The sequence below is a fragment of the Tursiops truncatus genome, chromosome 1, assembly GCF_011762595.2.
Source record: "Tursiops truncatus isolate mTurTru1 chromosome 1, mTurTru1.mat.Y, whole genome shotgun sequence".
In the NCBI taxonomy this organism is placed as follows: domain Eukaryota; kingdom Metazoa; phylum Chordata; class Mammalia; order Artiodactyla; family Delphinidae; genus Tursiops; species Tursiops truncatus.
The window spans coordinates 36,430,469-36,457,548 of NC_047034.1; the positions used below are offsets into that span (position 1 = coordinate 36,430,469).

The 27,080-nt window shown below is 50.0% G+C and overlaps 1 protein-coding gene across 3 annotated transcripts in view; it reads right to left on the bottom strand.

The window, feature by feature from the left end:
* Positions 1 to 27,080, bottom strand: part of PLXNA2 (plexin A2) — a 221,460-nt gene that overhangs the window by 31,738 nt on the left and 162,642 nt on the right. For all 3 annotated transcript variants that reach the window (XM_033852877.2, XM_073802776.1, XM_033852874.2), the window contains 5 exons: positions 11,687 to 11,838; positions 5,401 to 5,518; positions 3,442 to 3,578; positions 2,351 to 2,518; positions 2,111 to 2,204 (listed from right to left, as the gene is read on the bottom strand). In XM_033852877.2, the coding sequence (XP_033708768.1) occupies positions 2,111 to 2,204; positions 2,351 to 2,518; positions 3,442 to 3,578; positions 5,401 to 5,518; positions 11,687 to 11,838 (669 nt within the window). The remainder of the gene's footprint in view (positions 1 to 2,110; positions 2,205 to 2,350; positions 2,519 to 3,441; positions 3,579 to 5,400; positions 5,519 to 11,686; positions 11,839 to 27,080) is intronic.

The following is a 27,080-nucleotide window of genomic DNA, read 5'->3' on the forward strand; positions in this document are numbered from 1 at the left end:
CTTCCTCCCTGCTCACTCCAGTGTCCCTGGATGGGACTCCTCTGTGAATGAGCAAATCACCCCCAGACAAACGGCCTCCATTTGCTCTCTGCCCAGCGCTGCATCGGCACTTTGCCAAACATTCCTTTGGGTTTTGCGGCCTTCGCTTTGGCCCTTCTCACGGGCTGCTTCCAAACCCAAAGGCAGGGGGTAGCCCCCGGGGACTGAGGATGACGTGGAGCCCAGGTAGGGCCTCAGGGGCAACATGGTTCTTTCTCACCACTCCTGAAAGAGAGGGCATCGGGTGGAGTTTACGGGCTTCCCATGCTGGGGCCCGGCTTGGTGGAAGCCTGCACACCCAGGCCTTTCCTCCAGGCTGCCTGTCAGCCTGCAGACTCCAAGCAGGTCCCTGCTGGAGTTCAGGGCCCCGAATGCTCGAGAGGCAGGAGCTGTCTCTTAACTCCTTGAAGCACTGAGGTCCTGGTGGGTGAGCTGGGAGAACTGCTGGGGAGATTCCTGCCTGGGGCTGCCAACGTGTCCTGGCGGGCGCACAGGACGCCCAGGACCCAGGCCTTCTCAGAAGGCTGCCAGGTGTGGGGAGGCCTGCCCAGCCCAGTCTTCTCTTCCAATAGCTTCCCGGGGACCAATGCTGCAGCCTTCGGAGGTTAATCTTGTCAGTCATGCACTCATCCTCCAAAATTCCCTCTGTACTAGATTAACCACGTCTTTTCTTTTCTGTGTTCTGAGGCTTTAACCTCTGGGGCCTTGCTGGTCCTGGAGGGGCTGCCCCTCCCCAGGCTGACCAACTCCTAGAGACAGCAAACAGATGGAGGTGGCCTGGGGACACTGAGCCTCGGTCTGGAAGTGGGGCGGGGGCCCCCCTCTTTCACTCATGGATCAGGCTCTACGTTGGGATCTGGAGTTGCGCGTTCTTCTAGCCCAAAGAGCTGTGAGCACAATGGGTCACTGCAGGTGTGATACAGGTGTCTCCACGTCTCCGGCATGATGAAATGTCAAGCCCACCATCATCTCACGTGGTCTAGTTAGAAGAGTCAGATGTTTGGGATCTAGCTTGGTCCTGCCACCAGCCACCTTCATGACTGGGGGCAAGTCATTACTGCTTTCTGGCCTTAGTTTTCTAAGCTATACAGTGAGAAGTTCGGACTAGATCATCCCTGAGACCTTTCCAGATCTAGCCTTCTGGCAGCCTGTCTCTTTCTGTATTTCTCTGTTTCCTAGGGAAGCCTCAAGCATGCTGGGAATGTGTCAGGGATAAGAGGGTAGATCCAACACCATCTCGCCCATCTCCGTCTCCATCTCAGCCTCGTCAATGCCCAGAAGGTCAAAGCAGTAATTCATATGAAAAATAATGGCCGTAACAGCATCTCCTGGACTATAATTATGAATACAATAACATTTCAGAAAATATTGCCTGAAAAGAGAAGGATGGAGCCAATAGAATGAACTAAAAAATTTATCACAACATAGCAGACATTCTGCTCTTATGATAGAGAACTTTTTTAACATCACAAAAATCCACAGTGGAAAAAAATTAAATTACATGGGTCTGCACAGAGGAATAAAGTGAAATGTTCAGCTTGATCATCTTAGCAACCAGGGTGGAAATATCTGCATGCAGTGACTAACGTTTATCAGGTGCCAGCCTCGTTGCAGGTTACAAATCTGCGAGGCAAGTCTTATCATCAGCATTTCTAGCCAGGGAAGGGAGGATCAGAGACGTTAAATGACTTGATCATGGTTGTAGAGCTAATAGATGGTGGTGTTTTGCTTCCAATTCACAGATGTCTGAATCTGGATCCAGAATTTCTTCTCCCTCTCACCCTACCTCTTATCGGACCTCAAAGTGAACATGGCAGAAAACAGGAGCCCTTTTGCACCATATCTTAAGCTCAGAAGCCAGTATGTTTATACACTCATGACATCACCTTCTGACAAGAAATGATTATACTGTAATTATAAAAATCATTGTGAGGCCCAGGTGTTTGGGGCCATGATTCTGGACTCTTCTCTGGCGGTCGAATGTCCCAGTGCCTAACACAGACCTTATCACACTGCAAAACACAGACACAGCCGTGCTGCCTGCAGATCAAGGGGACCCGTGCTTACTCACATTGACAGATTCTTTGCCATTAAACTTGACTCGGATCCTTGGCTCCTGAATGACATCCAGGTTGAAGCCTGTGACTGTCAGGGGTGTGTGGCCGCTGGGAACAAGCAGAGTCTGGGTTAGGTGAAAAACCCTCTCAAACTGCTACCACTTGTCCCCCTAGGATCCTCACAGGAGCTGCACTTTGGCAGAAGGGATCAGGTTGCACGGCAGCTGGGTGTATCCCCGCCCGCTCTGCCTCACCTGGCGATACTCCACTCGGGCTCGATGCGCTGCACCCGGGGGTCATCTATGTACTCGAACTGCAGGTTGTTGTCTACACGGGCTCGGTCGACACTCACAGAGACAGGGACGGGCCCCAGCCCATTGGATGACGGGGGCGAGACACACACGATCTCATTCATTGATCGCCTACAGGGAGACCGCAGGAGGGTGGTGAGCAAAGGCATGGGCAAGAGGTGCAGCCTCTGGCCTGAGAAGGGGTTTTCCCCGGTTGGGGGGTATGGCCCAGGAATGTTCTTCTGTCCTTTTATACTCTAGACTGGGGAACATCCCTCAGCAGTGTGTATCAGTGCTTCTTTTTACCTGAGATCCCACTCCAGATGGACTAGGGAGGGAGCCAACTGGAGAAGGGGATTAGAGAAGGTGGGGCAGGGGCGGGGCTCCTTGGGCTTTGGGGGAACTCCTCTTTTCTGGATTTTTCTAGACCATGACTATTTAGCCAGTGCTTAGTGTCTGGTCAGTCAGTTAATAACTTGAGCACCTGCTAGGCAGAGAAGCAAATATTCAGTCCTTGCCCTCAGGCAGTTTATGGTCCAGGGAGGAGGTTTACTGGGCAAGTTGGGTTCTCATCCAGGGATCCTTTCAGAATTCTCTCTAGATTCTCTACAACCCCAGGGCTTCATCAGAATATCTGACGAATAGACAAATAGTAGGTGTTCAATTTTTAGCGCATAAGAGATGCCCTGAGGATGAGTCTGTGCTTGCAGAGGACAGAGGCCATGCAATCTCCATGTTTCTCAAGTCACCATGGTGGGGACATAATGAATGCTTGATCCTGGTGGTGACTGAGAGCTCCTGGGAACCTCCCTCATCAGCAGCTCTTATGGTCCTCACTTCTAAATATCTGTAGAAGTATTTAGCCCCTATGATACTCGCGATACAAATTGACTAGTGGTATATATTTCTTACAGTGACTGGAATGGTGTTTGGGCCCAGGACATGACACATAACATGGGGATGATGGGGCAGGCACATATGTGAACATGCACGGGAACATGTGTGCACAGGCCTCACGTGTACAGTCTCCTAGGGCTCCTTTGAGCCCATCTCACCCATAGAACTCGCAGGTCTGGTTGCCCAGGTAAACAGCCACGCTGCTCCCAGCCCCGAGGTAATGGCCCGTGATGGTCACCATGGTGCCTCCGGACTCTGGCCCTCGGATGGGGCTGAGTGACAACACGGAAGGGTTCTTTGGGAGGAAGCAGAGAAAGGATCACAGCTCAGGTTTTACCCAAAGAGAGAAACCCAGGCTAGACTTAAAGACAGAAGGAGGGACTGTGTCCACGCTCAGAGTGAACCCTTTCTAATCCCAAACACTCTTTGCCTACCCTGGAGCTCAGACCCTTTCTAAGAAGAGGCTCCAGGCATATCCAGGGAAGGCAGAAGGGCCGTGTTTTGCAATTAATTAACTCCCCTGGGAGTCTTATGCTCATAACACTGTTGGGAAGGCAGAGATGACACTGACTAATCTATCAATTAGTTTGCAAATTGAGAACAATTTGAAAATGCTTCTCTATCTGGAGCGCATACTGATTTTTTTGGCACAAAATCGATAGGGCTGAATAAAGGATCCCTGCCTGGATTGGGCCACCAAGAGGATCCATTAATGGCCCACGCTTGTGTCCTTCCGTCCCTCCCTAAGCAAGAGAAGGGCACAACAGGTGCAGAGACCTGTCAGTAAATGTTAGATGCGTCTTCCCTGACCTTCACCAGGAGGATGGCCCATCGTTGGCTGGGATTTTCTAGTAAGCTCACTAAATCGTAAAATTAAGCCTGAAGCCTAAAAGAAATGTCATCTGGCCTAAAATGCATCAGAAAGAAATTGCTCCTGCCTAGCCGGCAGGGGAGTGGAGTGGAAAGTGCATTTAACTGAGCACCTACACAGGCATGAACTCTAGTCCGCATTAGCCACTCACTAGTGATGGGCCCTGAAGCAAGTTTCTGTATCACTCTGGGCTTTTGTTCCCTCCTCTGTCAAGACAGGAGAGTGGGCTACATGATCTGTAAAGCCCTCCCAGCTCTGACACTCTACAGCTCTCTCCATCCAGTCTTTCTGGGTTTGCTTCTCACATGAGACCCTGTCTGTCCTGCACAGGAGATGGGGTAGGTGGGCTGCAGATATAGGCCATGGTACCCTCCCATCTGAGAGAAGACTGGTACAAGGAAAGGTGGAGATGCTGAGATAAGAAGGCAGAGACTGGAAAACCTAAAACAAGCAGTAAAGTGCTTTAGAGAGAAGAGAATTTTGTGGTCAAATATATTTTCAATACTCTGAGCAAGGCTGGTTTGACCCCCTCCGCTGGTGTTAACACTTTTCAGTGAAGAACTTGATGTGGCAATGTTGCCTAGGTGTCAGAAAAGGGACTTTGGAGCCCCAGAAGCGGGTTGTTCAGCACGAGAAAATAAAGCCTTTGTGAGTCCACCATCTGTTGCTTGGGCGAGAAGAAGTGTTTCCAGGGCTGAGTGTGTGCATATGTGTGTGTAACCACACCAACACACAGAGCAGCTCACTCGTACATCCCACTCCCATGGTCCTGCACACAGACATGCGTTCCTGCAGGATTCCAAATGGCTCCTCTAAACTCCCACTTACAATATCCTTGGCAGAAAACAAAGCGTGTGGATAAATATAGACCTTTATAATTAGGTCCCTCAGATGATCTGTCCTCATTAGGCTGGAATTAGACAGAGATATCACATCGGTGGGACAAAGGGCAGCCCCTCCCCACCCTGTGTCTAGGATCCACTTTCTAAGAAAGGCCTGATTTTGCTTATTTAGAACTCTGACCTGTGGCTCTCTGGGATGCCAAAGTCTCCAAAGTGTTGTTGGTCATGCACTTGACCCACCCAGGAAAGACAGGCTTTCCCTTTTCTGGTCTCCTACTCCATCTGCAAGAAGCCTGGAGGTGCCAGCTCGGGAGAGGGGTGGGTGGGACTTTCCTGGGAGAAGCCTGGAGCAGAAATATGCCCTTGCTAGAAGCCTGTAGCTCAGCACTAGACCCAATACTCACCACAAACGTGTACTGTTGATGGGATTTGGTCATGAACTCTGGCTTACACTCGCCAATGCACAGGCGCACGGGCCCAGAGGTGGTCCCCACAAGGGCATGGCCCATCTCACAAACGATCCTGAGGAGAGAGCAAACCTTTCCATGAGAGACCTGGGGAGAGCTGCATCCCTGCCCCAGCTTGCTCACCCCGTCATAGTCACAGTGAATGACTCATCACAGTCTTACAATAGTGCTGGACCAAGACTCAGCTTGCTCAACCATGTGGCTGTGTGACCTTGGGTAAAGTACTTTCCCGCTCTGGGCTTTAGTCTCTCATTGGTACAGTGAGAGGTTGGATGAGCTCAACGCTAAAGCCCTCGAAACGCTATGCTGCCTATTTCTATGAGCAAGCCTGTAGTCCCCGGTGCCTAGTGCAGGGCTTGGCATTGGGTACCAACCCAATATTTGTGGAATAAACCTAATGTTCAACAGAGAGATCTAGGGGCAGTAATTTAGTGCTCTTTTTCGTGTGACAAGCCAACGCTGCAACACTCCCGAGAAGAGGGAGTGAGGACTGATTTGCCAAGCTGATTCAATTGTGGTTTGTTTCCTGCAGTGAGGGAACAGATAATCTGGTGAGATAGTGAGTTCCCCAAACCGGAGCTCCCAGCTGAATGGGAGGAGTGGCATCCAGTGGCAGCAGGCGAGGGGGTGGGAGGTGGATGAGTTCATTAGGACAGCAATCGACACTGGACTCCCACTTAATCAAGGGCTGAGCTCACAGAGCTGGTGGGCGAGGCGGTGAACCAGCCCTGGGGTTGGAAGTCATGTCTCACATCAACAGGAGAACTGGAGAATGGTGGCGGCGGGGTGGGGGGTGGGGGGGTGGGGGGAGGGAGGGGGGAGGCACTCTCTCTCGTGATGTGCAGCTTGATAACCCCAGTGAGGGCTTCCCTGGTACCTGAGATAAGTTACAACAAGCACATTTACAGACGGACTGCCTTAGCCACAGCAGACTCTAGAAAGAGTGGGCAGTGGAGGATATGGGAGGGACTGAAGAAATCAGATTCTTGGGGGGATCTCTTGCCTGGAATTTTAAGGCATGGGATGGGTGGGAAAGGGCTCCACCAGGCTCAGCAAAAGGGAACCCAGGGGACAGATGGAAGGCTTTTCTTTCCTTCCCAATGCCATTTAAGTGTTCAGTCTGAGCAGTCTGGTGCCCTTGGTAGGTTGGTTTAGTGGGGAGTCAGAAAAACAGACCCCTCTCCACCAATCCCCAGCATTATCCAGGCACGGTGGGGAAGATCCGTGTTTAACGGAGGACGCTTATCTCAACAACTTCTCTAGGAAGTTGTTCTCTAGGTAACTAAACAGAGATTTCATTTTGATGTAATAAAACTTGCATTAAACAAATACATGGCGTGCTCACACACACGTCATGCCACCGATCTCCAGCTCCTTCCTAACAGTTAATCCCAAATAAGTACTTTCACTCCCGGTGAATATTTACTTTACATACAATGACTGTCTTATTACGTTTAGCATATTAGGTTCGACAAGAAAGTACTGAGTGCATGTCAAAGGACGTTCTCCTTTCCCTTTCTCTGTGAGTAAATTAATTATGAACCCACAGTAAAGATGATAGTGATGATCAATTAGTATTTTACATGTAAGCGTCTCCTTAAACCTCATTAGCGGAGCATTTGAGAAGCTTAATTTAAGGTACGACGTGGGGTTATTTCCATGCTGCTACCTGCTTGGAGTAACAACTCTCCCATCCTGCTGCCTGGGCCCCAGCACCTGTTCCCGTTTGGGGTCCCTGTCATGCTGTCACATTGCTCCGGGCTCTCAAGGAGCATCAGAGGATTATCGACTCTCTACTGGGGGGATGGGGTGTGAAGAAGAGGAGGCAGCAGATAAGTCTCTTTCTCTCTCTTCTAATCAGTGCTTTCTTGTCCCTCACTCACCCCCCTTGGCCACTGTGCTGGAGCCACCCTCGAGAAGAAAAGCAGAAGCAAATCATGGCAGGCTTGAAGTCATGGAAAGAGGAAACATAAGAACACGTGAAGGTCATAGGCATATTTGCTCCTCCTGGGGCCTGTCTAGGAGAAGAGAAGGCTAGAATGGCCTGTTCAGCTGTCTGGGGCGTCTTGGCACACTGTCTTTTCTAGAACATTTTCTTGTTCAGGGTTTGTGGCCCAAAAGATGAGCTTTGCACGTCAAGCACGTGGGAGAAGAGGGTGGATGGGAGATGGCACTGCCCAAGTGTCCAAGGCTGAATGCCTGCAGTTGGCTCTCAGTGTCCCGCTTGGAAGGGTATGATGCAGGGGCCGAGGCTGCAGGGAGGGCCTAGAGCTGGACCATGGGTTCCCTTCCTTGGCACTGCAGCTGACTCCTTTCCCTGCTGGTGGAATGAGGTTCTACTTCATCCAGTGAGTGGGAGAGGAGAAGCAGTCAGCGGTGGACTGTAGAATGGTCTGGGTTGCTAAGTCTAAGGGCTGGGTGCTAAGTCTAAGGGCTGGGTGAGAGTCCTGAGGACTCAGACCATGTTGTGGAAGAACTCTAATGACCTCTAACTCTTCTTCCTTTTTATTCCTGGGACCCAGTGCTCGCAGCGAAGGATGGAGAGGCCTCCTTGAGTGTATTTGTTATTGGCATTTGTTCTCTGAGCTCAAGGAGATAGAGGGTTAAAGGAAGAAGCAAGGGCAGCTATAGGGAGTGGAGAGGGTTATACTGAGGAATGAGGGTCAGGCCAAAGCAGATTCTGTACCTCAACAATAAACAAGAGCTACAATTTGTCGAGCTGTGTGTGGCAGGCACTGGCCCAGATAGGATCTCGTGTCATCCTCAGGCATCCCACAGGGTGGGTCTTCTCCATTTTTATAGACAAGGAAGCCAAGGCTCAGAGGTGCTAAGTGACTCATCTGTGGCCATAGTGCTGGGAAGTGGCAGAGCCACGATTCAAATCCAGGTCAGCCTGGCTGCAAAGCTCATGCCTTTGACCGTTCCACTCTACTGCCCCTAGAATCAGTGGAATCTTCTGTGTCTCTCGTGGAAGGGACAGGATGGACATGGTGGCTGTGCTGGGGTGGAGGTGACGTGGCTGTGGGGGGCTGGGGCGGGAGGAAGGGGAGGTGGGGTAGACCTGGCTGGGTTCCTAAGTCTCTGAGGAACCTGCGCTCCCTCCCTCCCTGGTTGGAGATGACCACAGGCAGCGGTGTGGCCACCACTTCCTCCTTTAGGCTTTACAGGTCATCAAAGTTCCTGTGGTTTGACTTCTGGGGGCCTCCTGCCTCTTCTCGGTGTCCCTGGTAGCTTTAGGCTCCCTGTGTATTATCAGGAGACAACAGCTGGGGATGTCTAAAGTTTCTCCTTGTAAAATGAGAAGTTAGACTAAATAACTCTCTACTAGTTATTTAGCTTCAACATTGGGAGGCTTGACTCCTGATGGACAGGCACCTCTGGATTCACATTAGTCCCACTGATAAGCTTTCTAATGGCAGGAGTTGCAGATTCCATATTGCTTCTGACATCCTAGGGCCACAGAAGTGATTGTAGAGGTCCATTTCTACATACCCATTTCCAGATGAGACATTTGAGGATCAGGGAGCTCATCAATAGCTGAGCTCCTGGCACCCAGCCCGGTGCCCTCGCCTCACACCGCACCACCTCCCATAGATTGGCAAAGATGGTGCCTTTCTCCCCGTGAGTGTGCATCCTTGGGGTGGGAGCACAAGCATGTAGCATCCGTCAGGACATGGCTGACTTCGTAGGTGCAGCAGATGAGAAGGAGGGGGTCTGAGGACCCAAGCTGAGTCCACCTCATACAGAGCCCCTGTCCCAGGCAGGGCTGAGCTGCAGCCTCAACCTGCATCTCATCACCCAGGAAACGTCCTGTGATGGAATCATCCGGCCCTCCATAGACCTGTGGGGCACTGATTGCAAGAGACTAAGCGGGGCCCTTTAACCAACATTAGCCTAATTGCTGAGTGATAGATGGCACGGCACAAGCATACGGTGAGTCATCACTGTGCCCGCTAATCCTGCCCGTGCCCGGGACTCTGCACTGGGTCCATTTAGCCAAATTCATCTCTCACAGATATCTATAATGATTGTGCCTGTTGCTCACTGCCCAGGATGGAGGCTTTAATGATGTTAACAAGCTCTCAATAATGAGCCTGACACGGCTGGAAACCAGGGCTGCGTGCAGGCAAGGTGAGAAATGTGCCTGCTGCCTCCTGCCTGCCCCGCGCCTGAGGAGTTGATGGGGCTGGTTTTCTAGGGTGATCACTGGCCCTGGTAGGGACCCCTGGCAACCATTCACCTCCCCAGGCTCCTTTTGTATCCTCACTTCCAGTTTTTCTTGGAACTTTCTTCCCTAGGGCCCTGGGTGAGTGTGATGCATTTGATTTCAAAGATATTGAATAGAACAATATTTCCTTACGTTCCTACGGCACATTACGGTCTTCACGTTTTCATCTCACTGAATTCTCTCCCAAAACCCATGCAGTAGGAATCATGATTTCCATTGGGCCAGTGAAGATTAGAGAGACCAAACAGTTTGCTAAGGTCTCAGGGCTGGCAGGTAGAGGAGGCAGGATTTAGAAGACCTTTGGATCCCAATTCTCATGCGATTTCCATGTCCGGCTGCCCAAGAATTTATATTTCTCTATTCAAAGCCTTACCCTTCAGTCCCCTGTGAACCTTTCCTTTGGAGTCCTGTGGCATCTCACCAAGTTGGAGACTTGACCTGTGTCCAGTGGCCCAAGGCAGCTCCTTGAGGCCAAGGTGGGTCTGGGGTCAGTGTGACTGAGAGTCTAGCTGGGTGTGGCAGGGTTCTGGGCTCTGTAAAGCCATCTCATCTTGACAAGCCCAACAGCTCTCCCCCTCTCTTCTGGCTCAGAAGCGCTACTTATATCATTTCCCCCTTTCCTCTTCCTCATGTCTTTCCTGTAGACCCAGCCAGTCTTCCCTCCATGATTCACTCCTTGAAGGGACAAGGCTGTCAGTGAAGGGTCAGTTCTGCAGGATCTGAATGTCTGCAGGGTCAGGCAGCTCCTTCTTCTCCCCTGCTGGATGTGCCCTAAGTCGGGGAACTTACCCCTCTGACTCTGACCCTGCCCTGGCCACACTGGAATCATGGCCCCTGACCCAGAAGGCCACAGGCTGACGGATAATGGAATTTGCAGGCCACTCTTACCCAGAAGTCCTGCCCCATGGCTGTTAGGGAACGGAAAGAGGCCTGAACCAAAAGTTAGGAGACTTGAGTTCCAACTCTGTCATGGCCACTTATGCACTGAGTGAGTGGGGGAAGTCATTTCACTTCCCAAGTCTTTTACTCTCTCCTACTTTGTAAAACCGTGATAGCAATGTCTACCTCTCAGAGTCCTTACCAATTAAAAGCAAGAGAATGGATGAGAAAGAGTAAGTGCTGATGAAAGATGAAGTGTCATTTTTACGGTTGCCAGTGCCACTTTTCTGGTTGTTACTAAAGGCTGGCTCTGGGGAGGCTGCGAGGGGTGGAGCTAAAGGAGAGGAGCCCTGTTCACGGGCACGCTCCCAGTACCCCCTGCAGAGCTGTGTGCCCAGTGGAACCAGGGTGACTTGACCCAACTTTACATGATAAATCATGCAGAAGGATCTGGCTACTCTCCTCCCTTTCTCCATAGGAGGGGAAGCATCACTCCTTCTACCCTCCCACCCCCAGCACCCCCCTAGCTTCATGCCCACCTCCTGCCCACCAACTTCACAGCAGCCGCCATTGCCAGATGAACACCCCAAATTGGAACATATGTCACTTCTGGAGCCCCGTTCGCCTGTCCACCACTACATGCCTATTTTCTAATTTCCAGCTGACATTTCCCTTAGTGAAATAAATGAATTTGCTCTGGCGGAGGCCCTGTTCAGATTAAGCTGCTGTCAGAGCCCCTTGAGCCAAACAAATTGTTGCCTGCAGCCCACCGAGCGGGATGCATTCCAATGGGGGCTATGGGGGGAGGGGCGGGGGGAAGCAAGGAGGAGCAGAATGGACTGGCTGGGAAAGTGGCTCAGTTAGCCAGTGGGCAGGAGAAGACCAACTGCACGAGAGCATTGCACCGGGAGCCCTGATGCCAGAGGAGCCAGGGAATTGGGAATCAAAATGAATAGGGTATTCTAAGAGTGGAGGTGGGCTAGGAGAGGGCCCTGGGAAGGCTTCAGGGAGTGGGGTCCATGGGAGGAGGGACATAGGAGATGGAGGGAGAGGGGAGAGTCCCCCCCACAAGCTCCGGGGTGGGGAAGAGGGTGGGCCAGAGCGGACTGGACTCACTGCTCAGCGATGATATAATCCCCCGGCAGGGGCGTGCAGGGCACCCCAGCCACCTGCACGTGGTGGGCGATCTCGGAGAAGTCCAGGCCCAGGTTCACGCCATGGATAGTCACTCGGGTCCCTCCTTCAGGGGGTCCGGACACCGTCAAAATCTGCGGGAGGGAAATGGGATGAGCAAAGCTGGTCGGTCACAGGAGTAGGGGCAGTGGCACCCATTTCCCTCCCCACGGGAAGGCTTTGGGACACCTGGAATCTGGGGGAACTCGGTGTGTTTTCTCCACTTTTCAACTTATCTAGGATCCCGACATTGTCATGATGTAGCTATTTCATCGGTTCTTAGGACATCCATCCAATGATTCATTCATTCATCCACTTATGAAAAAGAAATTATCAGAGAGTACTGGCTCAAGGCAGTACTTTTTGTACGCAGGCTCAGCGGCCATGGCTCACGGGCGCAGCTGCTCCGCAGCATGTGGGATCTTCCCGGACCGGGGCACGAACCCGTGTCCCCTGCAACGGCAGGCAGACTCTCAACCACTGCACCACCAGGGAAGCCCTCAAGGCAGTACTTTAATTCACTAGCCTGATTGTGATCAAGTCACAGAATCTCTCTGAACCTCATTTCTTCTTAGTTGGTAGGAAGGATAAGCATCTCTAACCAACCTCTCCCTGGAAGCTCCCGAATGCAGGGTGTCTGGGAGCATTCTGTAAACTTGAAAGGGCTTTGTCATTGTGACCACGCTGTGATTTGCCACTCCTGGGTGCTAGCCTCTGTAGAGTTTACAATGATGAATAGAACAGGAAATCTGCCCTCGAGGAACTTAGTGGTCAAGGAGGAGGAGATAAGGGAGCCATAAATAATGCTGATGCAGGGTACACAGTGATAAGGTGAAGGAAGAGCTGTGGGAGCTCAGAGGAGTTCCAGATTAGGGACTGCTGTGGGGGATGACCAAAGATGGAAAGTATATTTGACATTGTTCTGCAAAAAAAAAAAAAATCCTGTGACACGTGCTAGTACCAAAGAGAAATAGCTTTCTGAGTTTCCAAATGTTGCTGGCTTCCCAGCAGCAAGGATCGTTTATTTATTCATTTCTTAATTCAGTCACCAAATGCCGACTGCCTGATTTTGTTTTGACCCAACAGGAAAAGGAACTGCAGAATCAGGCAGCTCTAAGGTATACATTTCTGTCTGGGAATGGATCAGGCTCCAGGAAAAATGCAGCTCTTCAGGATCCAACAGATCCCGGGGAATAAGCTCCTACTTCGAGGTCCATAGTTATCCAAAGCAGGAGGAAATTAGACATGAACCCAACTGAAGGCAGGAGCATGGAATTTCAGAACTGGAAGGAGATACGGGGTGTCTTATTCTAAGATCATCATACAACATGTACACAAGGTTTTAAAAAAGTCCAGGACTCTTTTCACTACACCATTAGAAGGGCAAGAAGGGAGGGAGAGAGGCAAGGAGGGCTGCTCAAGGCCAAGAGTCCACCAGAATCTTCCAGATACGGCCTCTGGGCAGAGATTGGAGGTGAGTACAGGCGAAAATGCTATCGAAGGCTCTGGAGACTCTTCCCCGCTCCTGTCTCCAGCAAAGGGGCATTGCTCTCTTCCAGTAATGTAAGCACCATGAATGCGGCCGCCAACTTGGCCACGAATGCCCAGGTGATAGCAGACACAGAAGAGATGATGGAGGGGATGAGGCCCCGGGACAGGCCTCCTCCCTCACTGCCCACTGACTCCTGGGCTCTTGTGCATTGGCTGCACAGCCAGGTCAGACTCCCACTCATACCTCCTGATCTCCCACCCTCTTCTGCAGACCTTACATGGTGCAGCCTCCTTCCCTCCTTCAGGCCCAGGCTGGGAACTATCTTATCCGGGGGCCCATTTCACCCAAGTCACCTTGTCTGTGGCTCTGACTCCCTTCTCTGGGAAGAAAATATCCCACCTGATGAATAAAAATAAACAAGATTCATGAGATGAATCAAGGTTCTCAGAGGCATCTTTGTGCACTGGGCCTTGGCGGGTCGGGGGAGGCAGGACAATTTGGAGAGAAAGGAGCTGGCATGAGGAACCGGTAGCCCCATAGCTTTTCTGTCCCTGAGGGTTCTAAAAACAACTGACACTAGATCTTGGCTGTTACACTCTCCCCTGGTGCCACTTCCTCAGGTCCCCAGGCCTCTTGGGCTCTGGGAGATGGATATTCGTAATGAGGAACAGGAAAGGGGTGGCCTCCATGCCCCTGCAGGAGAGATTCAGGAGGAAGGAAGTAGCTTTGAGCAAATCTAAGCACCTGGTTCTCCTCTGATCACTTGGAATGAACATCACTGGTCCCCCTCCCCTCCTCCAGCCACCTGGATGCCAGGAACCCACCTACTGAAAACCCTGACAGAACTGTGGTGATCAGCTTGCTCTCTTTCTTCCACTTTTATTTTATTTATTTTTATTTTTATTTTTTGCAGTACGCGGGCCTCTCACTGTTGTGGCCTCTCCGATTGCGGAGCACAGGCTCCGGACGCACAGGCTCAGCGGCCGTGGCTCACGGGCCCAGCCGCTCCGCGGCATGTGGGATCTTCCTGGACCGGGGCACGAACCCGTGTCCCCTGCATCGGCAGGCAGACTCTCAACCACTGCGCCACCAGGGAAGCCCCTTCCCTCCTTTATGGAGGGAAGCCCCTCCATAAAATTAAAATTTAATTTTAATAAATTAAAATTTATTTTAAATTTTAAATAAAAATTAAAAAATTTTTATTTTTAAAAATACATGCTCTTGCTCACTGCGGTTAATTACAAGCTTTAAGAAAATCTGAAATGAGATCTTTCTGGAAAGTCTAAAAATATTTCCATCTTGCAGGTAGCATGCGGGGATTGTACTGGGGATATTCAGTGGGGTTGGCAGGCCCACGGGGCAGCCTCCTCCTGCTGGGAAGTCTCTGCACTGTCCCCTTCTGACATTCGAGGGTCTGTGGCAGAGACACAGTCATGGCACTTGGGGGTCTGCAGGGTTCATTTGTTAGCACAGAGCTGCCCAGAAACATAAACCAGCTTATACTGTTTAGAGAAGGAAGACTTACAAAAATATTAATATATGCAAGCATTATAATCTTGGCATGAAGACACATGTCAAGGAGATGGGTCCAGCTAACAGCTGGGAGAATTAGCATCCTCATGGGTCACTGGAAAGTGCCTGGGTAATACTGGGTCCACGGGGATCTTCCCCATACAGCACACACACTGTGCTGTGCCACGAGCACCTGGGGAGGTGGTGAAGGAGTTTGGGGGTCAAAGCACTCAGCAGCCCCCATGCCCTGGGGCTTACATGGGATGTAGTTTCCTCTTTCTTGCTTAAGACAAAACTGATGTATAAAACTCTGGATTTCCAAAACATAGATGAGGTGGTGAGCACTTGATTTGCAAGAGGATTCCCAAGGTCTCCATTACTGATGCCTTCTAAACCTATATCGCTGGCTCAGACCTCTCTCTTGAGCTCCATAGCCATATATCTAATTGCTACTGGACATCTCGACTTCCACACGTATGTCCCTCAGGCACCTCAAATTTCACCATGTCTAGAAACGAACTCTTAATTTTCCCTCCTTCCACCCCCAACCTGATTATCCTCCCAGATCCTTTCTCAAGGTTAATGGAACCACCGTGCACCCAGCCAGGAATCTTGCAAGCATCTTCGACTGCTTCCTTTCCCTCTCTTACCATGTATAATAAATATAGGGACCATTGGTTCTTACTCCCAGGTGTCTTTTTTTTTTTTAAAGATTTAATTAATTAAATTTTTTTTTTGGTTGCATTGGGTCTTTGTTGCTGTGTGTGGGTTTTCTCTAGTTGTGGTGAACAGGGGCTACTCTTCGTTGCGGTGCTCAGGCTTTTCATTGTGGTGGCTTCTCTTGTTGTGGAGCATGGGCTCTAGGTGCGTGGGCTTCAGCAGTTGTGGCACGCGGGCTCAGTAGTTGTGGCACATGGGCTCAGTAGTTGTGGCATGCGGGCTCAGTAGTTGTGGCTCGTGGGCGTTAGAGCGCAGGCTCAGTAGGTGAAGCGCATGGGCTTAGTTGCTCCACAGCATATGGGATTGAACCCGTGGCCCCGGCATTGGCAGGCGGATTCTTATCCACTGTGCCACGAGGGAAGTCTCCCAGGTGTCTTTTGAATCTGTGCCCCACTCTGGTTCCAGCGTAGGTGATAAGCAGGGCTGCATCACCTCTCACCCACACTAACTGCAAGGGCCTTTGTCTTCCTCCATGAGATCTGACTTCTTCACATGGCCAGGTGGGCTTCATTAACACATACCTGCTCTGATTACTAGTCACTTGCTCTAAAGGTCTTCAGTGCCTCTGACCACTGTCCCTAATTCCTGGCCTGGTCCTCCACATTCTGATGTTTGTTACTTCTTCAGCCACATCTGCCGTCTTATACTATATCCACCATGTGCTACCCAGATCCCAGCAGTTTCTATATACACAACACACTTTAAAGATCTGTGCCTTTGCCTGTGTCATTTGTTCTCCCCCAGCTTAAAAATCAGAGAGAGTCAAGGTGGAGGTCTGGGCTCAGCGTGCAAAGGAACAGAGGGAGGAGTCCTGTGTGACACGCCCCGTGCCACCTGAGGGCTTCCAGGTGACTGTGAGGATGAGCATCAGGGTCTACCAAAGCCCTGCCTGTGTGGTGGTAAAATCCAAGGCACACTGCTTTCCTCATTTCTCCCCAAGAATTGAGGAGAGGCTCTAGAAGGGAGGCTTGAAGGAAAAGAATTTATCCTCCAGAGAGGGAGTGAATAGGATTCTTCAGATACCGCTTCATACCAGGCAGGGCTCTACCCTGGAGACAGCCTCCAAGGCTCTCTCTTCAAAGCAGTGTTAGATTGCAGGGCACCCAGCATGGCACCCAGAAAACTTGGTTTTCTTGGGGGCCACGTCTGTCCTCTCCACGTGGGTCTATAAGGAGGCAAGTCAGTGGAGTCCCATACTACTGCTTGCAAAACTCCCAGGAAGGCCTTTCAGCTCTGGAAGGAGTTGGGGGGCCATAGGGGAGGGGAGAGCTAACCTCCCGCAGAGATGGGGGTGCAAGGGCAGGCTGCAGTTACAGACGTTCCCCCACAGACAGAGGGGAAACCAAGATACGGCCAGGATGACAGCCAGATCCTCACGTCTCTGCTTCTAGTTTTAGATGGTCCTCGGGCTGCTGGCTGCTCTGTGGTGTGGAAGGGAGACCTTCTGATGCTTGGGCAGTGTCTGTAGCAGGAAGAGAGTAAGCTCTCGAGTGAGACAGACTTGAATTTGAATTCCAGCTCTGATACTTATGAGCTAGGTGACCTTCAGTCTCAGTGTCCTTATCAGAAAACAGATAACAATGCTTGCCTCACAGGGATGTTGTGAAGGTGAAAGAAGACATTTGGAAAGTCCCTAATATGATGGTGGTTTCGAAGTAGGAAGTAGGTCTTGATAATTGGCAGTTTCCTTCCTTGTGTTCCCCCTGCACCTGTTCCTTCCTAGATCACAAAAACATGCGATGGTGGTGTTGGAGGGAGCTTAGAGGTGATGGGGATCTTCCTATTTATCTGGAAGGAGGACACCTGGTCCAGGGAACTCATAACATAGATGGTGTATGGTGGGGTCCACGGCAGAGAGAGTCGCTCGTGGGTTGACTGGAGAAAACCTGAGCTTGGATGGGGAGTGGCCGTGATGCCCAGGGCAGGGTCTCAGCGTTGGTGGCTTCTGGGCTCCGCACAGAAGCATATTCTGAACCAGACATCACCCTTTCACCCAGAATAAATTTGGGAGGACACTGGCTGTGTCTAAAATCATCTTCATTCCTCCCTCCCTCCCTTCTTGCCACTTCTTTGCCCCCAGCTATTAGCCATTCTGGGATAAGGCACAGCATTTCCCAGTGAACTCAATGGATTCTTTCGGGAAAGTAATTCTGAATGAGTCGGCCATGCAAACAAATGGTGTGACAGTTTGGGGTGTGTGCGAGTGTGTAGTAGGGGTGTGGAGAGAGGGGGAAGGGAGCTGAAAACCTGTGAAGTCAGCTGGGAAGATCTTTCGATATGGCCGAATTTCAGCCCCGTGTTTTTCAGCACATACTGTGGACCTGAAATCTATTTACATTCTCCTCTGTGGACCTCAGAAGGGAGAGCCAGAAGTAGGGGACGAGGGAGAGAAGAGCCCAGAAGCAGCTGCTGAGTTGGGGTGCAGGGGGTGTCTGAGGGTCTCCCCTAGGCTCTGTGCTGACTCTCTCTGTGTGCTCCCCCTTGCCCCCTCCCAGACCTCCGGTTCCCCTCTCTTATGTACTATGCAGGCTCCCAGGGGGAGCTGGGGGTCCCCATGGCTATAGTGGGTAACGCCCATGTGCATTTGACCTGTGGTTCCCTCTGCTGGTCAAGCATGACGCTGACAAATGCTTACCCTTCCTGCAAGGGAATATTTAGTAGCCCCTTTGCCTACACCCCAAGACAGCAACAGCCACCGGACTGTAATTGCGTCTTTTCTCAAGAAGGCGCTAATTATATGGGGATAGGGACCTTGCTTTCTCTTAGTAACCTGATACACAGCACACTGCCTGGGACACAGCAGCTGTCAAGAAATATCTTCAGTTCTCTATTCCTGGGAAAAGCTGGTCTCAAGAGGATCCTAGTACAAACTGTGTTCTTGAATGACCACGGTAAGAATGGAGATGCCTACGTGTCGCTTGGGAGTGATGCAGTATTTTCACATCGGAAGCATTAAGTTCTTCCTGCAATCTCTCTTATTTTAATTTAAGCCAGTTTCTGCTGTGATTCCTCATCGAATGGAGGACTCAACAGCTGCCTCCTCATCAACCCTCTTTCAGATACTGAAGACAGCAATTAAGTCGCCTCTGGTCTGCGCTTCTGCAATTCTGTTAGCCTTTTGTTGGAAGCGCTTGTTTTCCAGGTCCTTTGATCATTTCAGATGCTTTTCTTTGGACCCTTGGATATCCATGCATCCTTTGAGAGTGTAGGGACCCCAAGCAGGCTTGTGGCTTGAGCAAAGGTCTGTGGATTTGCAGCAAACGAGGTCTGAGCCAACCATCTCACTTAGCGCATCCCACATGCCATCAACCAGGCTGGCCCTGGGCAAATCCCAGAGGGAGGGTAAGCCCTTATCTTTCCCAAGTGCTTTTTTTCACTACCTGGAGTTCCTTCCCCCATTTTAGTCACCTTACACTCTACTACTGTCTCTTCTCTAATGAACCCTTTATTTGCATTTAATGGGACATTAAGTTGTTATTACCTTAAGAGTATTGGCTTTCTAACCGGTTGTAGAATTAAAAGTTTGTCTATTCGCAGGATTCAGAAGGGAAATGTGGGTAACATTAGCACAGAGCGCTCAGTCCAGCAGCCCCTAAGCCCTGTCCCAGAAGCAGTCACAGACCACGCCCGGGTAGAGGTGGCTGGTGCCAGTCCAGGCCATGTCCCTGATCTGGTCGCCTTAAGCTCAGGTGAATAGGCCAGTAGGATGTGGGATGAGGCTGGCACGTGCTGACGGGAGGGGACTAACCAGGAGACTCCTATCTCCTGCTGGGTCCTCTCAAAGACGCCTGGAGCCCCTGATTTGGGGAGCCGCTTCCCCATCTCCTCAGACCTCACCTGTCAGCGGCACAGCCCAACTGAGCCTGACGCACGCCTGAGCATCCCAGCCAAACCTGTATTCCTGCCAGACTGTGTCATGTTTGTTTTCCACCGTGGGTGCCTTGACCTGGAAAACAGCCGCCGTGATGCTGCACTCGCCCTGATTCTTGCAGCCGCTAATTGAACAGTTCGGAGGGAACTGTGCCACAAAGCCGTCCAAGGGCGAGAGCAGATGCAGCGATTAATTACAGCTGGGGAGCTCCGAAGGGCTGCACCAGGGAGCAGAGTGGGAGACGCTGGAGGCCCAGGGGCTTGGCAGCCTGGGGAGTGCCATTCCTGAACTCAGGCAGAGCCTTGGAGAGATGGAGTTGGGGCCTCCTACAGGGTAGATGTTTAAGGGGTCAAAGGAGAACCCGTTCATGGTGGGAGCCTCATGAAGCCCGGCTCCCATCCTAGAGACCCTGTCTTCCTCTGCTTATATCTCCTGCCTGATAGACGTGATGGCAGAGAAGACAGAAACGGGCATTGGCTCCAGGTTACTGAAGATTCTGATAATGATGCCTACCATTTTCTTTTCATTTATCAAGTACTTATCATGGGCCAGGTATTGTGCCAAGGGCCTTATATATTTTATCTCATTTAGGGCTCACAAGAAACAAAGTGAGAATAGTAGTATTCTCATTTTACAGATGGGGAATAGTGTCCCTGAGAGGTTAGTAACTTGCTCAACGTCACACTGTGAGTGGTCTTTCTAACCGGTGCCTCAAGCCTCCATACCACAATGCCTGAGTTACTATCCTGCCGGGGACAGCCCCGAGATCACCAGCCATGAGAACTCATGCTCCAGCCTGCCTGTGGGCCCCTCTGCGCAGGTCCTGCAGCCCCGCTCCCATGGCTAAGGTCAAGCTTGCTGCTTTCCAAGGAGCCCTGGAGTCGGCTTTGCTGGGACCACCATCTCTCCGAACTTCTCAGCTTCCACCCTCCCTCCTCTCTGGCCCTGCCCCTGTGAATGCCCACACGCCCCTTGGCCTTGCCACTGGGTCATCTCTCCCTGTGCATCCCAGTCTCCCCAAATGATGCTTGGGGTGGGGATTACGGCCTGCTCCCCATCTCTGCAGCAAGGCTTGATGAAGAGCTTGGTGCCTGCGCCATTTCCTCCTCCAGCCCTGTGGATTGAGAGTTCTATTTGTCTAAGAGAGCCCAGGAAAGAGATGAAGGATGCTATATGGGTCAAACATGGGAGTTCTAGAGTCAAGTAGCTGAAGGTTAACTCCTAGTTCTAAAACTCACTAGCAGTGTGACATTAAAAAAGGTATCACACTTCATAGTGCCTTGGTTTCCTCATCTGTAAAGTGGGACTAATGATAATAGCTTCCACCTCATAAAAGTTGTTGTAAAGTCTAAATGAGATAATATACATGAGGTGCTAAGTTAGCAGTGCTAGGTGCCAGGTAAGCATTCAGTGAACGTTATCTATCATTTTTTCTCATTACTATTTTATGATTAAGAAATTTGGACAGAAGCCAGGTCAGTTGAGGTCCAGAGGAAAAGTGGCTTCATTTTTATAAGCATCCCAGGAGGGTGGAGCCTCTGGGTATTGTTCTTGGTGGGGCTCAGGGCAGGGGCAGAGAGCCGACCTGCGGAGGGGAAGTGCCGGGTGTGGAGGTTGCCCAGCACGGTTTTGGCTGCCTCTCGGATGGGCCTGTGCAGCTCTTGCCATGTCTCCAGCAGGCTGTCAGCACCCTAGGCTGTGCTCTTAAGAGGAGATGGGAGAGACTGACGTCAGATCCTCCCAGAGCAGCCAAGGGAGGGGGGGTCCCAGAGTAGTCGCCCCAGGGTGAAGTATCCCCAACTGATGGTCACGCTTTGTCTGAAAAGCTCCTGTGTCTGAGATTGGGATCGAGAGGGTTCTGCCCTGAGCATCCCCCTAATCAGGACAGGCCAGCGAGGACAATTGTGGGTATGTAGACAGCTAATCCTCCCCTGACTAATCCAGTTACTCCTTTCCTGTTGCTTAGAGTTTTCCTGACTTTAGAGCAGTGATGCCAACTTTGTGCCTGCAGATTTTGATCTCAGCCTGGTTCCCAAAGGCACCTGGATGCTGGATCCAAGACGGCAAACTGTCACATTCTTTTCCAACTTGGTGTGTGTGTGGGTGTGAGCGTGCGAGCACATGTGCATGAGAGCAAGTATGTGCACACTCTTCACGGCAGGCTAGAGCCCAGTTGACGAGCCCTGCAGGAATCTACCGCATCGGCGACACCAGCTCTCCTACCCGGCATGAATCCTTGCTGGCTCTGTCTTAGCTGATAGCACATTCAAAACCTAATTGTTATCTCAGCAGAGTAACTCCATTATTCATCCTGACACCATCCCCCGTTAGCTGTTTGTTGCAGTGATGTTATATTAATGAGCCCTGCAAATAAATGAACGGGAGATCAGAGGGCCGACTTGTTTCTCAGGAAAGCTGGCTGACTTATTTATTTATTTGTTGGGAATTTCGCAGTGAGTCGCTCTGGCCCTGGGCAGGTGGCTCCCGGCTTTTCCCGCCGAGATTCAGTGCAGTCTTATGGATAAATACCTGTAAGCTTCCAGCTTTCCAAACAGTTTCACAAATCCATTTGCATCTGAGAGAATCCAGGAAAAGAATCTACTTTAAAATATTTGGTATACACACTACTATATATAAAATAGATAACTAATAAGGACCTACTGCATAGCACAGGGAACTCTCCTCAATACTCTGTAATGGCCTATATGGGAAAAGAATCTAAAAAAAAGAGTGGATATATGTATTGCTGTACACCTGAAATTAACACAATGTTGTAAATCAACTCTACCCCAGTAAAAATTAAAAAAAAAATTGGGCAAACGGAGAGCAGGAGAAAGCAAGAGCAATGGATCATCTCAAACTACCATCGCATCAACGATTATTTATGCTTGATTTTGGAGGGCAGTGTTGGCGGTTTTCTACAATTGGTTTTCTTTCCCGGTTACATGTAATTAAGAGAATGCTAAACAGAATCAGTATTCCCTAAACATGGACAAGTGAGGTGTGGGGGAAGTTACTGAAGTTAAATTTATACAGTAAAAGCTACAAGGTGGTCCTAGGTCCCAGTACTCCTAGGACCTGGCAACAGTGTGCTCTTACTGTGCATTGTGTTAGGGGACGTCAGAAACACACAGGAGCGTTTCTTGGTAGCCAAAGGGTGTAGGTTCCTGGTCACTCCCTGAGGACCCCTACACTGGGGATTCGTCCCTTGCATCCCAAGCCTGCTTTGCCTTTACTGCACCCTGATCTCCGTTCTCACCTGCAGGCATGAACCACCTGGGCCTCATCCTGTGGGCTCTCCCATCAGGCTGAGATGCTTGTGAGAGTAACTTTCACTGTAACCATCCTCCCATTGATAGACACACCCAGAAACCAACCAAACCGAGTCTGATAGCTTTAAGAAACACATGTAATTAAAGTAACACATCCCCTGGACAGGCAAGAATTGATTGCCCTAAGCTCAAAAGTGCCCCCAAATGCTCTTCCATGTTTCTCCCCAACTCATAGGAATAAGTGTGGACTTAATTATCTTTAGGAAGATAGGTGACGGTTATTTTCAGACTTGAAAGAGTAGCCCATGTTCTCAGTTTGTCTGGCATCTCCTGAGACCTTCCAAGGGGATTCAGATCCTGGGCACAGATGTTTTGGGGGTGGGGTGAGGTGGGAAAGTGTATAGCCAGGGAGTACTTCTCCATCCATCTGACCAAGAGAAGTAGCATCAAGTGGTGGAGCAAGTCCGTATTCTGGAGTCAGAAGGGTCTGGTTCTGAATTTGTTTTGTCACCAACCAGATGTGCAACTTTGGGCAAATGACTTACTCCCCTAAGCACTGTTTCCCCAGCTCTTATAGCCATCTTGCAGGATTGCAGGGAGGAGTAGGTATATGGAATACATGGGTTCTGGCACAGAGTAGTGTCTTGTTAAAGAAAAGCTATTATTATTAAGGCTCCCAGAACTAAGAATACGGCTTGTCTGTTCATGTCCTTGGCCTGAGGTTGGTGTCCTTATCAGGTGTGGAGGCCTTGGTCCCTGTCACAGTTCTCTTTCCTAATAGAAGACAGCTGCAAAGGGTGTAGATTAGAAATCTCTGTCCGAGGCCCTTTGGAAGAAACAGAGCCGCCTGCAGGGCAATCAAGTTCCAGCCTCTTCCAGGTGGCCAATGCTCAGGGACAGGCTGGTTGCATCCCCCTTCCTCCCCACCCAGGACTAATTTATCCACGTGATAACTTCCAATCTTAGCACAGTGCAGGGCATAGAGCAGTCACTCATGACATGAATGTTTAATGGATGAATCAATTCCTTAGAACCATGGCATCTCCTCCTTTTGCTCAGAATGTTCTGTTGTGGGTTGAATTTTATCCCCCACAAATTCATATATTGAATCCCTAACTCCCATTACCTCAGAATATGACCTTATTTGCAGATAGGTTCCTTAGAGAGATAATCAAGTTAAAATGAGGTCATTAGTGTGGGCCCTAATCAAATATGACTGGCATTCTTATTTAAAAAGAATTAACTGGAGACAGACATGCACACAGGGAGAACACCATATGGACACGAAGGCTTAGACTGGGGAGTTGCTTCCACAAGCCAAGGAACGCCAAAGATCGCCCCAAACCACCAGAAGCCAAGAGAAAGGTATGGAACAGATTCTCCTCACAGCCCTCACAACCCTCTGATACCTGGATGTTAGACTTCTGGCCCTCAGAACTGTGAGAAAGTAAGTTTCTGTTGTTTAAGCCCCCCGTGGTGCTTTGTAACTGCAACCCTAGCAGACCAATACACTCACTTTGAGTGGAGACCTCTTTCACGCGAGCTCCAAAGCCCCTTGGTCCTTTCTAAATTTCTTTTCCCAAGAACATGTTCGATCTCTTTCCCCTTTCTGCTGGATGCTGCCCACTCACAGTTTCTTGGGAAATGTTTTCTCTGGGTTTTCCCTTTCTCTCTAGGGGATGGCTCCTAACATCCCCCACTTCGATGTCGCAGCAGGTCCTGAAGCACATGCTGGGAAGGACAGAAACATGGCTTCCTGGCATCTCACAGGCTTTCCAAACCTCTGCACGTTGTCTCCTGTACTGGGGGTTGAACAGGTGACAAGTGCACAGACACCCGGGATGACAGCTGGAATGGGAGCAGCCTGGGATGCCTCCCACAGGGGACAGCGTCATTATCACACCAAGGGCTGGCTGAGAAGCAGCAGACGGTGAATCCTGAGGGGGTCCTAACCTGAAGATGATGCAAACTGGGAAATTCAATCTGCTGTAAGACTTGTCCTACATGGAGCTGCCATAAGAGATGGGTCTCTAGGGGAGGAATTGGTTGCTATGGAGACAGTTGGGTTAGCAGGGGTTAAGAAAGAACACAGCTGTTCATCCAACTGAGCTTGAGCTCACTCCTTTTCCTAAAGTAGAATTCCTTTGAGGTCATCTCATTGATTTCCCTGCCCCTGGGCAGGACAGCACCATTCCAGTCCCTACTGGTTTCCAGCACTGGACATTCTGCTGCTCCCAGTAGCTGTCATGGGCCATCAGAGAATCCTTCTCTTCTCCCTCAGGAAAGATCTTTGTAGTCAATGGCTTCTGTTTGCACGTGGGCATGCACTGAGGGGGCTACACATTTTGCAGATAAGGAAGGGCCAGAGACAAGAGGGAGGTATGTATAAAAGGGCACAGAGCTCGTAGAATTCCCTGTCCCCGGGCAGGACAGCACCATTCCAGAAAAATAAGATCTATGCCAACATCAAGGAATTAACCAAGAAAACTGAGGTAAAGAAAATGAGTTGATTCTTCTTAAAAGTTACTTTTAACAAAGTATACATTTTTGGTAACAAATGCCGTAGAAATGAGGTTGTCTCCTTCTCAGCGCATCCCACGGAGAGGTGCCTGAAGTTGATTCTTCCCGTAACTGGTGGTTAACTTTGATCACTCGGTTAAGGAACCTTAACCCTTTAACCACTGTCTACCAGGTTTCTTCACTGTAAAGGGTATATGAAAGTATACTGAACTATTTTTCTTGTTGTAATTAATACATATCTTGTGGGGAGATAGCTTGAGGCTATATAAATATCCTATTTCTCATCATACTTTCACTTGCTAATTTTAGCATTCATTGGCCATTCTTGCCTGAAACAATTATTACTGTGAATTTTGCCAAATGGCGATTTTCTATTTCCCTAAGTCCTTCTACACTTATGAGTTGGAGTTCTAGTATAAAGAGGAGCTTCCTCTCTCCCACATTAGTTATTAATTTATTATATCAATAAGGACCATAGATTCTTATATTATTCTCTTGAGTATAGTCCATTAGTATTATAATTTATTTTCTTGCTTACATTGCCCCAGATTTGGCCACTAGGGCCAAATCAAGTTGGCTCCTGTGTCCTTTGGACATGCACCCTACAGTTTTTCTGGTGTTCCTTGACAAAACTATATAACCTGAATTTAATCGTGAGGAAACATCAGACAAATCCCAGATGAGGGACGTTCTACAAAGTAAGGGTCCCGTGCTCTTCCACAGTATCAAGGTCATGAAAGACAAAGACTGAGGATTATAGCACTGCGCAGCCATGACAATGGAATGCCACATGTGATCCTGGATTGGAGCCTGGACCAGAAAAAGGACATCAGTGAGACGACTGGCAAATGTGAATAAGACATGTATATTAGATGGCTTTATTCTATCACTGTTAATTTCCTGATTTTGATCATTGTACTGTGGTTATGTAAGATGTTAATTTTGGAGAATCTGGGTGAAGGGTATATGAAAGTTCTTTGTGCTATTTTTGTACCTTTTTATAAGTCTGAAATTATTTCAAACATGAAAAGTTAAAAAAGTGAAAAATGACTTTTATAAGGAGAGGAGGATAGATTGGGGGTGGGAGGTGCAGGATGAAAGTGAATAAAACATTCCAGCCCTGTCTCCTCCAGCTCACATGTGCTGTCCAGAATGCTGTCCCCCAAGTGTCTGGAGACACGGTGTGGGTCTGTCTCTCTCCCAAGATACTCTTTCTTTCTCCACAGCCTCTACTTGAAAAACACCAAGAGGAGACCCAACTGCTCAGGGCCTCCAACTCCTGCTGCTATGTTCCCTGGGAAAATCAATTACAGCCTAACTACCTCAGGGGGTTAATTAGCATCGTGTAGCCTGGGTGTCCTCTGCGAACAGAGCAGCCTGTCAGTCCTCGGTCAGCGAGCAGGGGTGGCGGAGGCAGAAGTTTCTCAGGGAGAAGGCTGCCTCCTGGCTGGGCTGGGGCCCCTGCCAGTCAGAGAGGAGATGGGGCTGGGGCAGCAGCCGGTTGTTGGAAGTGAGAGGGGCTGATGGAAGCAAGTCCTTGCCTAAGCTCCCCTGTACCAGAGGTGCAGAGGCAGCAGCAAGAAGAATTACAGAACAGAGCAAGTTCTCAAGGCAGCCGTTGCTGGAAATCACTAGAATCAGGGAGAAGGCATGGAGCCCTGAGCTGCTCAGGGAGCTAGCTGTCTGAGGGCAGGGAAAGGGACAGTGCCTCTGCTCAGGGAAGAGGTAGAAAAGGAGCAGCCCCTTCTGCTTTTTTTTTTTTATAATTTTTTGGCCAAACTGCATGGCTTGTGGGATCTTAGTTCCCTGACTAGGGATCGAACCAGTGAAAGCCCGAGTCTTAACCACTGAACCACCAGGGAATTACCCCCTCCTACTTTCTTAAACATGCAAATCACAGTGGTACTTGCCCTGGCCGATATTCCTAGTCACCATAAGGAACATGCAAGT